At 42.9% G+C, this 17,469-nt stretch overlaps 1 protein-coding gene across 5 annotated transcripts in view; it reads right to left on the bottom strand.

The window, feature by feature from the left end:
- Positions 1 to 17,469, bottom strand: part of VPS35L (VPS35 endosomal protein sorting factor like) — a 138,311-nt gene that overhangs the window by 24,836 nt on the left and 96,006 nt on the right. For all 5 annotated transcript variants that reach the window (XM_027528171.1, XM_027528175.1, XM_027528172.1 and 2 more), the window contains exons 25-26: positions 17,163 to 17,240; positions 16,221 to 16,335 (exon numbers count right to left, since the gene is read on the bottom strand). In XM_027528171.1, the coding sequence (XP_027383972.1) occupies positions 16,221 to 16,335; positions 17,163 to 17,240 (193 nt within the window). The remainder of the gene's footprint in view (positions 1 to 16,220; positions 16,336 to 17,162; positions 17,241 to 17,469) is intronic.

Here is a 17,469-nt window from a genome sequence, read left to right on the forward strand (position 1 = left end):
CCACAACAAAAAACAGAAACAAAAGCCAGGAAATAACAAGTGTTAGCAAAGAAACTGAAGTTTCTTACGTACTGCTGGTGGGAATCTAAACTGGTGCAGTTGCTGTAGAAGACAGCCTGGTGATTCCTCAAAAAGGTAAACATAGAATTACCATCTACTAGCAATGCCACTTCTAGGGGTCTACCCCAAAGAAATGAAAGCAGGGACTCAAACAGATATTTATACATGAATGCTCACAGCAGCAATATTCACAAAGTCAAAAGGTGGAAACAACCCAATGAACACATAAACAAAACACAGTACATGTGTGTGCATGCTAAGTCACTTCAGTCATGTCCGACGCTTCACAACCCTACATACTGAATGTAGCCTGCCAGGCTCCTCTGTCCATGGGATTCTCCAGGCAAGAACACTGGATAGGGTTGCCAAGTCCTCCTCCAGGGGATCTTTCCGATTCAGGTATAGAACCCGAGTCCCTTTATGTTTCTGGCGCTGGCTGGCAGGTTCTTTATCACTAGTGTCACAGCAGAAGCCCAACAAAACATGGTACATATACACAAAGGGGTATTACAAGGCCTTAGGAAGGAAGGAAATTCTTACATGTGCTAGAAGTATGGACAAAGTTTGAAAATGTTCCAAATGGGGAAAGGAGTTATGTCAAGGCTGTATATTGTCACCCTGCTTATTTAACTTATATGTAGAGTACATCATGAGAAATGCCAGGCTGGATGAAGCACAAGCTGGAATCAAGATTGCTGGGAGAAATGTCAAAAACCTCAGATATGCAGATGACACCACCCTTATGGCAGAAAGTGAAGAGGAACTAAAGAGCCTCTTGATGAAAGTGAAAGAGGAGAGTGAAACAGCTGGCTTAAAACTCAACATTCAGAAAACGAAGATCATGGCATCCAGTCCCATCGCTTCATAGCAAATAGATGTGGAATCAATGGAAAGAGTGACAGACTTTATTTTGGGGGGCTCCAAAATCACTGCAGATGGTGACTGCAGCCCTGAAATTAAAAGACACTTGCTCCTTGGAAGAAAAGCTATGACAAACCTAGACAGCATACTAAAAGGCAGGGACATTACTTTGCCAACAAAGGTCTGTCTAGTCAAGGCAATGGTGTTTCCAGTAGTCATATATGGATGTGAGAGTTGGACAATAAAGAAAGCTGAGTGCCGAAGAATGGATGCTTTTGAACTGTGGTGTTAGAGAAGACTCTTGAGAGTTCCTTGGGCAGCAAGGAGATCAAACAAGTCAATCCTAAAAAAAATCAGTCCTGAATATTCGTTGGAAGGGCTGATGCTGAAGCTGAAGCTCCAATACTTTGGCCACCTGATGCAAAGAACCAACTCATTAGAAAAGACCCTGATGGTAGGAAAGATTGAGGGCAGGAGGAGAAGGGGACGGCAGAGGATGAGATGGTTGGATGGCATTACTGACTCAATGGACATGACTCTGAGCAAGTTCCAGGAGTTCGTGATGGACAGGAGTGCTGCAGTCCATGGGGTCACCAAGAGTAGGACACAACTGAGTGACTGAACTGAACTGAAATGAAACGAAATAGGTCAGACCAAAGGACGAACAGTATCTGATTTCACTTGTATGAAGTATTCAGAGTGGTCAAATTCTGAGAGATAAAGAAGAATGGGAAGGAGGGAACATTATCACTTAACGGGTACAGAGTTTCATTCTCTTTGGGATGATGAAATAGTTCTGGAAACAGACAGTGGTGATGGTTGCACAGGGTTGTGAATGTACTTAAAGCCACTGAAGTGTACACTCAAAAATGGTTACAATGGTAAATTTCATGTTGTGTAAACTTAACTACAATAAAAAAATTTTAAAAAAGAGCTGAGCCTGCTCTTGACATTACCCCCTGCCCCCGCCCTGAGAGCACAGGTAGGTCCGGACTCCACCACGTCTGGCATTTTCCTCCTGGCTCCACAGGCACCGCTTTCCGGTGAGGACATTAAGTCCATTAGAAAACAAGGTGAAGAGCTTCTCTTGGCAGGAACTAAAATTCTGCTCAGAACAACTTGAAAGACTATTTATTCTATTTATGTGCTTGTTACCAAGTGGCCCTGAGAAAAGTGCCCCTTATTATGACTCATTAAGGAGGGGGCCACTATGTGCTGAGTGCTCTGCTCCTCACAGTCGCCCCACTGAAGCCCCATCCAGAGGAGGGAGCTACAAGAAATACTTACTTAAGGGTTGAGGCGGGAAATGCTCCAAAGCAGATGTCTAACCTCAGAAGACTTGCCCCATATATAGTCTTGTCTAGGAGACTTCTTAATTTTGCCTTAGTAATTAGAACTCAAATGCTGCTGCTGCTGCTGCTGCTGCTGCTGCTGCTGCTAAATCACTTCAGTCATGTCTGACTCTGTGCAACCCCATAGACGGCAGCCCACCAGGCTCCCCTGTCCCTGCGATTCCCCAGGCAAGAACACCTGAGTGGGCTGCCATTTCCTTCTCCAATGCATGAAAGTGAAAAGTGAAAGTGAAGTCGCTCAGTGGTGTCCAACCCTCAGCGACCCCATGGACTGCAGCCTTCCAGGCTCCTCTGTCCATGGGATTTTCCAGGCAAGAGTACTGCAGTGGGGTGCCATTCTAGTGTGTATGAAAACAGTTTTCTTCTCATAGTTTAGAGTTCAGAATAATCATAACATAACATTTAAAAAACTGAAGTTTGTTTATAACATTATGTGAGTTTTTCATGTATACAACATTATACCTCTATTTCTATATAACCTACAGCACATAGTAACACTTGACTCATTGTGGCTATTAAAAGTCAGAGAAGACAATTACAGATAAAATGGGTTAAAAAAAATTTTTAAAGACCTCTAGGAAAAGGAGAAATCAGATTCCAATTCATAAAGACTATTATTACCCTTGTTCCACTGGGGGAAGAAAAAGCATGTATTGGGTTGGCCAAAAGGTTCATTCAGGTTTTTCCATAAGATCTTACAGAAAAACCTGAACAGGCTTTTTGGCCAACCCAATATATGCACTGGCTTCACCATGCTATGCCTTCCTCCATCTGAATCTTCTGAGGTTTCAAGGGATACCTAGATTTCTTTTCCATATTTCATCTTCAAAAAAAAAAAAAATTAAAACAAAGAAAAAAATAGACTCAGGCCTGGTTGATCTCACCCGAGTTCACTCTGTTTGAGATCCTTTTTCTTGAGGTGCTGACTGCTCTGCAGACAGGCATTCTGCTGCTGTTCCCTGCACAGTAACCAGCATGTCCTTCAAGCACTGCGGGGCACTGGTGGAGGAGAAACACAGCCACCATCCCAGCAGTCACAGTAAGAGGGACCGTGCTACTCTCAGAGACGGTGTTCTCCAAAACCGCTTGATCATAAGAATCCTTGTAAGAAAAAATCCCATAAGAATCCTTACAAGATCCTTGTAAGAAAAAAAAAAAAATACAGCTCCCAGGCCCCCAAACAACCATCTGCAATCTGAGGGGAATGGAACATGGTAAAGCCATATTGCAAAATAATTTGGTGGCTCCTCCAGTTCTACATGGATGCTGCATATATACGGACACACACGTTACCATGTGAATGACTCTTGAAAATCATTATGCTAAATGAATGGAGCTAGTCATAAAAGATCTGCATTGTACGACTCTATATGAAATGACTGGAATGAGCAAATCCATCAAAACAAAAAGAAGACTGGTGGTTGGCAGAGTGGGGAATAACTGCTTAATGGATTTGGGGTTTTCTTTTGGGGAGATGGAAATGTTCTGGAATTAATGACCATGATCACAAAATTCCAAATATACTAAAAACTATTGAATTGTACACCTTAAGAGGATGGATTTTATGCTACATGAATCAATTCTCAATAAAGCTATTATTTAAAATACATATATGGGTTCCCAGGCTCCACCTTAAATGTATGATATTAAATCAGACCATCCAAGACAGAGACTCAGAAACCTAACTTAAAAAAAATATATTTATCTTTCAATAACTGACAGAGTCACGTAATTCTCCTCTCACTCCTGCCTCTGGCCATCCAGTTTCCCTTCTCAAAGGCAAAGACTGTTATCTGCTGCTTGGGTATGCTTCCAAGTATACAGAAACAAATACGTTTTCCTTTTATTTTTTCTTTCTTTCTTCCTCTTTTTACAGAGTTAACATACAGTAGACACCATTGTGCAACTCCTCACCCACTACTTAATAACAGTCTTGGAGATTAATCCTTCATCTATATAAAGCACATTTTTGTTCTCTTTTACAGCCAAAAAGTGGTATTTGGTCCATTTCCTTTTTTCCTCCATTTTTTTTTTAAAGAGATAAAAAGCACACAACATCAAATTTACCATCCTGATCATTTGATTCATCTTTTTTTTAAAGAAACAAGTTTCTCCAGTGAATTTTATGATTCAATGGGTTTGAAAAAAATCGTTCTAAATCCTTCAGCTAAATGCAGAATATGACTTTCTAACAGCAAATGGCACATTCTGAAAGGTTTAATCCGGAGACATTCTGCCAGAAGCAAATAGAAGTAGTAAGCAACAATGAAATTCAGCCAGGGCAGGCTACCTCCTTATTTCCCAGGGAGGCCTAGCATTGAACTTTTGATGATTTTCTGTTTGAAGTTACAAGTTCTTGTTTCCCAACCTGGGGAGTCAAAGGGTCTGCAGAATACCAAAGGAGGATGTTATTCTAGAACCCTCTACCAGGACGAGGAGAAATCAAACACACCCAAACACACAGCCACTGAAACTACAGAACGGTCACTAAAGTATCTGCCACTAGCAAACCCTGGGAGAAGCTGAAAATAAGGGCTCAGCTGAAGGCACTAGTAAACTGGGTATGTTGGGATTACCTGTATTACCCATGCTGCCTTGCTACTGAGAATAACTGAGTCAACGGTTCTCCATGCATGAAGGTTTCTTTACATCAATTTAGCTTGACTGGAGAAAAACTGAAAACAATTCAACCATACTGCTAAGTCACTTCAGTCGTGTCCGACTCTGTGCGATCCCATAGACAGCAGCCCACCAGGCTCCCCCATCCCTGGGATTCTCCAGGCAAGAACACTGGAGTGGGTTGCCATTTCCTTCTCCAGTGCATGAAAGTGAAAAGTGAAAGTGAAGTCGTTCAGTCGCGTCCGACTCTTAGCGACCCCATGGACTGCAGCCTACCAGGCTCCTCCTTCCGTGGGATTTTCCAGGCAAGAATACTGGAGTGGGGTGCCATTGCCTTCTCCATTCAACCATAAGTGACTAGTTAAAGAATTATTGCACTGCCACACTGTGGAAATGATATCATTAATAAAGAGAATAATACTTTGGTATGTTTTGAAGTATAATACATTATACCTATGATATATTAAAGAAAAATGTTATACAACTGTATATAGCGTGATACTATCTTTATAAGAAAAGAAGTATATATACACATGTATTTTTGTTGTTTTTGTGTTTAGTCGCTAAGTCATGTCCAATTCCTTGTGATCCCATGGACTACAGCCTGCCAGGCTCCTCTGCCCATGGGATTTCCCAGGCAAGAATACTGGAGTGGGTTGCCATTTCCATTTCCAAGATAATGCCAAACTACAAAGTGTTATCCAGGAGTGTTGGCTGACAGCGAAGAAAACCAGGATCTTTCATGTACTGCTAGGTTACTGTTTTGGAATTTTTATTTATAGATTTCCAAAAATAATTTTTCTTTAGCAAAGTCAATACAATTTTATTACAAAATTTTCAGTCACGGAAATGTACACGACAGAAGGGGCAGTGAGGTAGACAGGCAGGACGTCAAAGGGCGTTCTGAAGAGTAGCCCCTTCCTTCTTTACTAGAGCAGGGCACGCTGAGGATAGAGCTGGGGAAGGATCACTGTGGACTCTAGCACCCCTGTCACGCCCTGAGGGTCGCCCACCCCCTTCGTCTGCGTAAGGCCAGGCACTAGGCTGAGGGTAACACACAGGTTCCAGGGCCCCCAGGGCTCCGGGTGCTGCACTGCACTCCACAGTCAGTGATTCTCTGCTCTACAAAGGGAGTTAAAGCATGCTCACTAGACAGCTTCATTTCTTCTCAAGGCTTGAAAAGGCTTTGTTCACCCTATGCTTTGAGGCATCTTCCAGCTCCTGCAGAAACTAAGGGGCCAGCAGCCTCCCACACACATGCCCACCTGAGGAGCCCCACTGCTATCTGTTCTGTGCACTGAAGCTCTGCATAGGACTCTCTGAACAAGGTTTCAGGTTCTAAGAGAGGAACGTATAAGTCAATCAGAAAATGGTCAGAAAGTTTCAAAATGCTCAGTTAGGATGCAGGTTGCTCACTGTCTATAGGAGCAAAAAACTAGAAAGAGTTCAAATGTTTTTCAATAGGAGTTTGGGGGAAAAAAACGGAAGCGAGGTTTGGGGAAATAATGTATAGCCCACCCTGCTCTGCCAAAAAAAAGAAAGAAAGAAAAGAAATAGATACTGAATAATCATTACAAAGAATGGGGTGAATCTACATGTATGAACATGGTGGGCAGGAAGAAGGTGTGAGGACAGGGGCCAAAATTTATTGATCAGCAAAAAAAGCAAGTTGAAAAACACTGGGGAAGTCACATTCCCATTTCTAAGGTGGGGCTTGGTGGGACTGCATGTTTATATAAGAATATAGATAGATTAGAAGAGCATATAGGGAGAAGAATAGAGGAGAGAGGCAGAGAGTGTATGAGAATAAAAGGGCATTTTCAAATGGATATATAGAAGGAAAAAATCAAGACAAACATACAAACTGTAAACAGTGGACTTTTCAGAAGTGAGGAGAAAGAGTATAGTAACAAGTAACTTTTATCTGGGGGCTTTTTACTTTCTTTAAGATCTGCAATTCTATATTGTCAGAATTTTTTTCAAATGAGCATGGAATATTAAAATAAAAATCATTAAGATTTAAAATAAAGTACAGGCTGTCTATTTTTCAACAGGATACAGGACAGTCTCCTCAAACACATGTCATACATGATAAAACTCAAGTTTAACTGTGATCTCTGACAGTAAGTTCATCCTCTATGTCCTTGGCATTGTCAATACAGAATACGACTCAGTACCTGAGTCATAAGAGAGGATCAGGAAGTGATAATGCAGGCCACCTTCAGAGGTGGCGTTTTATTTTTTAAACAGTGCAGTGAGTCAGTGCTAATGGAAATCTTTACTACTTTTCAGGGTCATAAACTCCTAAACAAGTCCTCAGAGTAATCTACCCCATTCCATTCCCAGACCTTCAGCTACCATATGCCCTCCTGGACAACTCAGAAGGACAGCTGTCCTAATCCAGGGAATGTCAAGAAAGGAAACATCACGTTTCTTAAGGAAAAATGTCATGAGTGGTTGAAAGATTCCTGTGCCTTGAGTATACCTTATTAAAGCAGGGTTCAGGCTACAAGAACGGTTCACTCTCTCTCAAGTCCTATCAGCTCCGCTGCTGAACATTTTCACCAGTCTTCAGCATTTTCCGTCTCTGGATAAGTTTAAGTTTGGACTGGACAATATCTATACAGTGGAAACTACCATATAAAATGCCACAACAGGGCGTGGTCTACTCTCTCTCACTCTGTTATGGGACTAAATGTTTCTCCCCCACCAATTCATATGCTGAGATCCTAAACACTGAGGTGATGGTATCAGGAGGTAGGAACTTTGGGAGGTGATTAGGTCATGAGGGTGTCGCCCTCATGAATGGGATTAGTGCCCTTATAAAAGGACCCCAGAGAGTTCCTTCCTCCCTTCTGCCATGTGAGGACACAATGAGATCACAGTCTATGAATCAGGAAGTCCTCACTAGACAATGAATCAGTCATAGCCTGATCTTGGACTTCCAGTCTCCAGAGCTGTGAGCAACAAACGTTTGTTGATTAAGCCACCTGGTCCATGGTATTTTTGTTACAGCAGCCCAAACAGACTAAGGCAGTCTGCCATGAAGGTGTGCCACCACCAGGTGATAGGGGTGTCTTTGGCTAAAGCCTCATAGTCCAAATGGCCCAGTTATTATCCATAGGCAAGTTATTTATAGATATTCAATACCATTTATTACTAAACTATGTTTTTATAATAGAACTTGTCATTACAGGAATTAAGTTTGAGGATTTAAGGACCATTGCTTTGATGATACGTGTAAAGAGCAAAATTTAAAGAAATAATGAATGCCAAAGGACAATTAAATACCTTATACATGAAACTGTCAGTGGTAACACTTATGCATTAATTTACCCTTGACTTTGCCACCTGGTTTATGCAGAATGTCGACTCTTAATGTGAAAAGTCCACCCAGACACACAGATGACTTCTCAGTTTCGGCAGCACCATAGGAGGTGCCTATAAGTTCTCTCTTCTTCTCCGATAGGCAAAGCCTCTCTCCGAGTCGAGCACACTCAGCCCATGTTTCACCTGACTCACATCTCTGGGTCCTGCAAGGGTAACACACTTTACTGCTGACCCTGCATGAGTTCACAGGAAGCTGTGAAGGTCTTTCTGTGGATATTAAGCTTGGGTTTCCCTAAGCAGAAAGGATTAGGCATTCCTTACCTTAATTCTGACTGTCTCCTAAATAAGTTATCTATTCAGTCTATACTCACTGGTCTCTAGTAACCACACACACCAAGGATTGTGGTTTCTCAATCCTTAGAAATAAAACACTGGATTAGGGGATTACCTGGTGGTCTAGTGGTTGAGAATCTGCCTTGCAATGCAGGGGACAGCAGTTCAATCCCTGATCCGTGAAGATCCCACATGCTGCCAAGAAACTAAGCCCATGTACCACAACTACTGAGCCTGCGCTCTAGAGCCCGAGAGCCACAGCTACTGAGCCCATGTGCTCAGCTACTAAAGCCCATGTTCCACCACAAGAGAAACCACTGCAATGAAAAGCCTGCATGCTCTGCAACTAGAGAAATCCCACATGCAGCAAAGACCTAGTGCAGCCACAAATAAATAAATACTTAAAAAAACCAACAGAAAAACCCCACCAGATTATGTTTAGAGGAACCAACCTAACTATAGAGAAACACAGTGGTGGAAAGAGCACTTGAAGTCACTTATTAGCTAGGTGCTCCTGGGCAAGTCATTGCACACCTCTGAGCTTCAGTTTCCTCTTTTGTAAAAAGATCAGCCACCCAGCTAATAACATGTATTGAATAAAACTAAACTGCTTTGCTTGGAATTCAGTTCTCTCAACAACTAGTCTTCCTAACTTGACCTTCCACTTAGTCCTTCCAGAAGCACCATTTTTCCAGCCTCTAGGCCTCTGCTCTTGCTGTTGCCTAGGCCAGAATGCCCTCCTCCCACCCCCTTGCCTCACTTCAACATCTACAGATCCCCCTTACCTTCCAGACTTTTCAATGCCAACTCTTTTTTTTTTTTAATTCCTCTTCCAAGTCAAGGGTCATTTCTAAAATTCCCTGGTACATGTTATGAACATCTTGCATGACACTCATCACGTGCTGCAATAACTGTAAACAGACCCACTCTCCCCTGTGAGCATGAAGTCTCTTTAAATGAATTCCTGTTTTAGCACAACGCTTGGCACAGTGGTTTGCATGTGAAAAATGGCCAAGAACTACTAGCAGGAGGAACCAAATCACAGGCATTTACAATTGTAAGGAGCTGAGTGAACTTAAGGGGTGGGGGGCACACCCTAGTCTTTTCTGTGGGTTCCATTCCAGCCCTTACCTCCCCTAAGGTGGATGGATCATGTGCATTCAGACAAACTTCATGCCATCTGCCCACCTGTGAACTGTTACAGCAAAATTAACCTACTTCATCCATAATCACCAGAGTGGCCTTAAGTTAGAGAAAAGAGTCACATCAAACACGTTCTTCAGAAGATGGTTTGTCAACAGAACAAATAAATATGACCTTAAGCATAAACTCCAAAGACTTGTTAAGTGGATAGAGATCATTTTTCTCCATTACAAGCCACTCCTTACTCTCCAAAAGGCAGAAATACAAAATTATCTTCTCGTCCATTCTACTGCCCTGGTTTCCTCCATCAGTAGTTACAATTCACAGTAGCCAGTGGGCTGCATAACAGCTGGCTTTAGCCTCTCCTCTGTGCATCCCCATGTTCCTCATGGACCAAACCAGCACAATGGCTGCGTTCAACATGTCTATGAGCTTCGACATATGTTTGAGCTTACCTTGTTTTCTTTTTTCTATGAATAGGAAAATGAATTATTTAAAACCTACCAAGAGGACTTTGATGAAACTCTTCTGAACAACAGGGTTGCTTAAGAGTTAGGTCCATACCATAAAAGGTTTGGTACCATTTTACATTCATCAATACTGTAAAGAGTTATCAACCAGTATTACCACGTGGTGTCATTCATTCCTTCATCATTTACTGAGTGCCCATGTAGTAGGCAATGTGCCAGGAGCCAGGCACAGCACAGGGAATAAGGAAGATGAGACCTCGTGGAGCTGACACTCTTCAGGGGAGGGAAGCGTACAATTCTTTACATATTTATTTGTTAAATAACAACAGTAATAAGTGCAATGAGGGAAAGTGCATAGTGTGAGGATAGTATGTCTTACAGAAGAATCTGACCTAACTTTGTTTGGGGCTTTTGCTTAAGACATGGTTTGTGAGCACAGCTCTCCAAGATGAAGATGTAAAAAAATTAGTAAAACAAAGTTAGATTTTTAAGGGCGGATGCATTGAGAGGAGGAAAGAAATAGGTAGAATCTAAAAAAGAAAACAAATGAACAAACATGAAATGGAAATAAAGTAAGATACAGAGAACAAACAAGTGGTTGCCAGACAGGAGTGTGGAGAGGGGAAGAGAGAAATTAGGGGAGGGAGATAAAGAGGTACAATCTTTCAGCTGCAAAGTAAATGAGTCAAGGGTATGAAACACACAGTGTAGGGAATATGGCAAATTACGATGTAGTACCTGTGTATGGCAAGTTAGGAAATCAACCCTGAGTATTCATTGGAAGGACTGAAGCTGAAGCTCCAATACTATGGCCACCTGATGCAAAGTGCTGAATCATTGGAAAAGACACTGATGCTGGACAAGAATGAGGGCAGGAGGAGAAGGGGGCGACAGAGGATGAGATGGTTAGATGGCACCACTGACTCAGTGGACATGAGTTTGAGCAAACTCAGGGAGACAGTGAAGGACAGGGAAGCCTGACGTGCTACAGTTTATGGGGTCAAAGAGAGTCAGACATGACTTGGTGACTGAACGACATGCTGTGTTGTAGGTCAATTATAGTTTAAAAAAAACAAAAACAAAAATACTCCTAGAAAAGTAGGTCAGCTTTGGGGTGACCAGAAGTGAGGGATGGGGGGAGGAGGAACTGGATGAAGGCAGTCAAAAGGAATAAACGTCCAGTTATAAGGTAAGTACTACGTATGTACTGTACAACATGATAAATATAATTAACACTGCTGTACGTTATATATGAAAGTTGTTAAGAGAGTAAATTTTAAGAGTTCTCATCACAAAGAAAAAATACTTTTAAAAGTTTCTTTAATTTTGTACTTATATGAGCTGACGGGTGTTCACTAAACTTACTGTGGTAAGCAGTTCATGCTGTATTTAAGTCAAATCATTATGCTGTACACCTTAAACTTACACAGTGCTGTATGTCAATCGTATCTCAAAAAAAAAAAAAAACTGGAAGGAAAAAATGTTTTCAAACAAAGGAGGGGGAGAGAATTCTATAGGAGGGAAAAAGCATTATTATTAACGATAAGAACACAAATCATTCTTTTCACCACTATTTCGCTCTAACTGTTCTCACTATAAGTTTCATCTTTGGAGGAACTGCAGATTTGTTATTTTCAGGATAATTCAGCAGGTCAGTCTTGAAATGAACAGCTTTCCTGCAGATTTCTCAAGCTTCTGAGTATGAGAACTGGCTTTCAGAATTCTGGAGCTGCAGAGCTGCACTGTATGCAGTTAGCACCTAAACCCCACAGCATACTCTCATCTTGTGAGGGATGGTTACACTAAGTTAATCTTTCTGAACCGCCACCATGTGCCAGTGGACCGAGTGCCCAAGCACTTTCTCTCAGTTAATCTACACAGGGACTTCCCTGGTGGTGCAGCGGTTAAGACTTTGTGCTCCCAATGCAGGAGGCCTGGATTCAAACCCTAGGAAAGGAAGATTGGCCCGCCCCCACCCCACCCCTGGCCCCATGCCTCAATTAAAGATCCCAGGTGCTGTAACGGAGACAAAAGATCCTGCATGCCACAAGTAAGACCTGGCACAGCCAAATAAATCAACTAAATAATTTTTTTTTTTTTTAATTAAGAGTCTGACTGCTATGCAGGGGACATGGGTTGGATCTCTGGTCCAGAAAGATTCCACATGCAATGGGGCAACTGAACCCATACACCACAACCACTGAAGCCCTCGCACCTACACCCCTGCTCTGCAACAGGAGAAGCCACCGCAGTGAGATGCATGCACACTGCAACTAGAGAGTAGCTCCTGACAGCTGCAGCTAGAGAGAAGCCCTTGCACAGCAAGGAAAACCCAGTACAGCCAAGAATTAAAAAAAGAAAGTCCAACACAGGAACCACCGCCATCATCTCCACTTTACAGATGGAGAAACCGAGGCACCATCCAGCCAATCAGTCCAAAGCATACAACTCATAAGCAGCAGAATCAGGACTGGGACCAGCACACTCAGGAGGTTTGAAACTCACCAGTCATTAGGGCCTCATCCCTAATACATCATATGATCCCACACATCCCCTCTTTTGCTCAGGCCGGCTCCTCTACCTGAACGCTAACTATTCCTTCTTCCTTTCCCCACAGTCCTTCCCTGATAAACAAATGCTCTTCTCTCAAGACCCACTTTTAACATCTGTTGTTGTTGTTTAGTCGTTAAGTTGTGTCCGACTCTTGCGACCCCATGGACTGTAGCCCACCAAGGCTTCTCTATCCAAGGGATCTTCCAGGCAAGAATACTGGAGCAGGTTGCCATTTCCTTCTCCAGGGGATCTTCCCGACCCAGGGATCAAACCCGTGGCTCCTGCATTGGCAGGTGGATCCTTTACCACTGAGCCACCAGGGAAGCCACCTTTAACAATAATACTTTCATTATAAAACATCCTCCTTTCTGAGGTGAGGAACTGTAAAGATAAAGGAACCAAGATAGACAGAAAAGAATTCACTCTTGCTGTGGCTTGGTGATAACCTTCCAGAAAGAATCACTGACTAACAAGGACAAGGAGCTAGCCCCAGTGACAGTGAACAGGCATCTCTGGGTCAGAAGATGTGACTGACAACTGATTTGCAAGTCCTTCATTTCTCCTAAAGATCTGGGAGCAATGGATGGTCCTAGACCAACCCCCTGCATGATCCAGCCTACATGCTGAATCAATGTGTCCAAAGGACCAGAACGGGCCTCCCTGTAATAAGCCTTCGTCAGCACTCCACGCTGGCTTGGCTCAGGGTTCAACTGGAGTTTACTTGTTGGGCTGAGCCAGCCCTGGCAAAGCTGCAGCTGATAAAGAAGGTACAGCAGAGGCTGGATCAAGGGAGGCCAGAAAATGAATAAGGGGGAGGGGATGTTTTATAACCAGCTGGGGTGGGGGGGATGTTTTATAACCAGCTGGGGTGGGGGGGATGTTTAAGGAGGCAAACAAACCCAATCAGCCCACTTCCACAAGCTTCACTTAATTTATATTTAGCTTTCCCCTTCTCAGTAATTGAATATATTATTTATTTTGGCCAGCAACTGCCACATGTGGCTTTCAGAACAACAACAATAAGCTTTTAAGGTTTAGCACCACAGCATTTAGAGACTTGAGCAAAATCATTGGATAAATTATTAAGCATGAAGTGGACACTGAATTCCTGCCCCCCACCTTGTAGCAGTTTAAAGTGCAGGGGAGGCAGAGGAGGAGGCCAGAGCTCTAACACAGGGGCGCTGAGTTTGTTTGGGATCTGTAACATTCAAGACGTGGCCCTGAGCTTATCAAGCTGGGAGAAGATCTAGGCTTCTGGGGCCTCCACATGCAGCTCACAGCTCTGGCATCTCCAGCTCACAACTCATTCCTAATGCTACAGGTGACATCAAACTCAGGGGTCCCCCACACAGGGGTCCCCACACACTATTCTTGACCTTTCTAAGAGGGCATCAGTTCATAAGATTTAAACTTTCCTAACATCATGGCATCCAGTCCCATCATTTCATGGGAAATAAATGGGGAAACAGTGGAAACAGTGTCAGACTTTATTTTTGGGGGCTCCAAAATCACTGCAGATGGTGACTGCAGCCATGAAATTAAAAGACGCTTACTCCTTGGAAGGAAAGTTATGACCAACCTAGATAGCATATTCAACAGCAGAGACATTACTTTGCCAACAAAGGTCTGTCTAGTCAAGGCTATGGTTTTCCAGTGGTCATGTGTGAATGTGAGAGTTGGACAGTAAAGAAAGCTGAGCGCCGAAGAATTGATGCTTTTGAACTGTGGTGTTGGAGAAGACTCTTGAGAGTCCCTTGGACTGCAAGGACATCCAACCAGTCCATTCTGAAGGAGATCAGCCTTGGGATTTCTTTGGAAGGAATGATGCTAAAGCTGAAAGTCCAGTACTTTGGCCACCTCATGCGAAGAGTTGACTCATTGGAAAAGGCTCTGATGCTGGGATGGATTGGGGGCAGGAGGAGAAGGGGACGACAGAGGATGAGATGGCTGGATGGCGTCACTGACTCAATGGACGTGAGTCTAAGTGAACTCCAGGAGTTGGTGATGGACAGGGAGGCCTGGCGTGCTGCGATTCATGGGGTTGCAAAGAGTCGGACATGACTGAGCAACTGAACTGAACTGAACATCAATTTAATCTAATTAATTAATTTAATCTAACCTTCATTTTGCACATCACTGGGTTATTGGCAGAAGCTGTTAATTTTCGTTTTGTTTCCTGAAAACCCATCATCCTTACCAAAGCAGGCATTAGGAATAAGTTCCGCATCTGCTGACGAGTAATAAGGACATACCGGCTCTTGTGGGATTTGCAGTCCTCGTGGAGGAAGGGAGTGTCCAGACAATAAGAAAACAAATACACATAGTAAGAATGGGATTTGCAGTCCTCGTTGGGGAAGGGAGCGTCCAGACAATAAGCAAACAGATACACACAGTAAGAAAGCATCAGATGACAGCAAGTGCAATGACGACATGAGGAGGATGGTACGGAGTATGATTGGGAAGGTGGGGTTACTTTAGAGAGGGTGGACAGGAAAGGACACCAAAAGAGGCGAGGCTTCGCATCTCATCTCTGGCCCAGTAATCTTAGAAAATACAAATATCTGGGAGGATGATCATTCTAGAAAGAGGGAACAGCAAGGGCAAAGGCTCTGAACTGGTAGATGGCTTAGTATGTTCAAAGGACAGAAAAAAAGCCAGTGCAGCTAAGGCATGGTTTGAGCTAAGGACAGAAGGCAGCTGCTAGATACAGCAGATCACGTGGGGACTTCAGGCCAGGTGTCTGGTGTCTTTGTCTGGTGTCTTTGGTTTGATCCCAAAGGTGCTGAGTGGCTACTGGAACACCCAGGAGTTGAGAATAAAACCAAGCAGAGTCTGAAAAGGTTTTTAGACAGCAATCATGTTTGAAGACTTTGGTGACACTGAGGGTCCGATGGGAAGGACCCAGCTGCCATGAACCCTAACCCTCCACCAGCACACCCTTCACTGGCATCCTTCCCTCCCTCATCTCACCTCACCTCACCCTCCTGACACTTCTTAGATTCACCTCCCAAATAAACCGCTCACACAATCCTGGTTCCAGGACAGCTCTGTACATCTTACAGAAACAGGTTTTAGGCAGAATTTTTATCCCTAACAGCAAACTATAGAGAGTATTCATTCCATACTGCTTAGATGCTACTCCTGTATCTCTGGAATTTCAAACTCTGACAACAATAAATAATCTTGAATCTGCTGTGAATGAACAGGCCTAAGTTCTAAAACTCTCTAGGGATGTCTGAGCCACCTGACCTGACATGCCTGAGACAGATGTAGGAAGGTCCTTACAGGAAATAACCCAGGCTCTGTAATCTGTCTGACTCTATAAATGTGTATGTGTCCGAGGTGCTTCCTACTAAAGAAAAAATTCATCACTTATTGATCACTTTTTCTTTTCTTTCCTCCTTAAAGGAAGCTCTCTGCACACATTCACACACTGCTGAGTCAGCTTTCCTAAGGAGCCAGGGAGAGTCTGAGAGAAGAGAGTGAGTGACGGGCTCACCTTGGGAGAGGCACTGGTTGGCCAGAGCCACCTGACCAGAATGCAGGTAGAGATTGAGGCGGGTGAAGATCCCCACCAGGGAGGGAATGGTAATGAAGCAGTAGGCAACGCAGGCCTAGAAGAAAGGGGACGAACAGCAGGTTAGGCGGCAATGCCATCACAGTGGATTAATATTCTCATTTTCATCCATCATATATTTTCAAGTAAAAACACTTAATTCATCTCCCCATTATGAACCCCAATTTCTCCCCCTTGCCTCTGCTGTATTTCCCTTTTGGGGAGGAACAGGAGGTGCAACCAAGGACAGTAATGGTGTACAAAAATAAATCTTCATCTGTCATCACAGGAAGTGAATAGATAACACCTAATATTGATCATTTAAAGAAGCAGTTGTTAAAACCAAAATTTAAAACCATTTTTAAAACCAATTAAAAATGAATTAATTGGTAATTTGAAGAAGAAACTGCTAAAAAGAGACTGTGAGGAGAGAGGTATATGGTGAGAAAGGGCAGGGCTGGGAAGCTTATTTTCACTATAATTTTTTCAGTATGATTTTATTTTTAAAGCATGGATATGTATTGTTTTGATAAAATTTTGAGCAGCTTACTCAAGAAACAAATTTCTTCCAAAGCTGGGAACTTGACAAGAGGAAAAAAAGTCCTAGGCTTCCCAGTTACTGGCATGAGCCAGATATAATTCAGCTGGCATACAAAAATGCAAATCCATCTCAACCACCTCCCCTAATGCATATCAAAATTCAGACTCCTTTGATTGTTTCTTTTGAAAACATTAAGAAAATCGGTCAGTCCATGAATATATAAGGAAAAATCTGGAAAATCAATATTAAATCACCCTTAATCTTTTTCTGGGAGGAACAATTCAGAAACTTGTGTAAGAAACAGCCCACTGGAGTTCAAAGTAAATCTTATCTTTGAAACATACCCGGACAAATGCAGCAGTCTTTCTAGAATGATTTCCCTTCATTACTTTCCTTGTTTCCATTGCCAACCGGTTCACACTCTAGATTAAAAAGTAAAACAGAAATGGGAATGAAATGATGGTTAATTCAGATTAAACATCTTCCAAAGAGATTTGAACGCTGACTGTATACAAGTTAATGAGAATAAGCTAACCAGAACCCAGACTGGTTCCGGAACCAAAACTGGTGAGCACCAAACCCTGAAATGGCAAAGGGGCCATCAGGCCAGAATCAACCTCAGCTTGAGCAAACATCTCCAAGGGGCACTCA

The sequence above is a fragment of the Bos indicus x Bos taurus genome, chromosome 25, assembly GCF_003369695.1.
Source record: "Bos indicus x Bos taurus breed Angus x Brahman F1 hybrid chromosome 25, Bos_hybrid_MaternalHap_v2.0, whole genome shotgun sequence".
Lineage (NCBI taxonomy): Eukaryota > Metazoa > Chordata > Mammalia > Artiodactyla > Bovidae > Bos > Bos indicus x Bos taurus.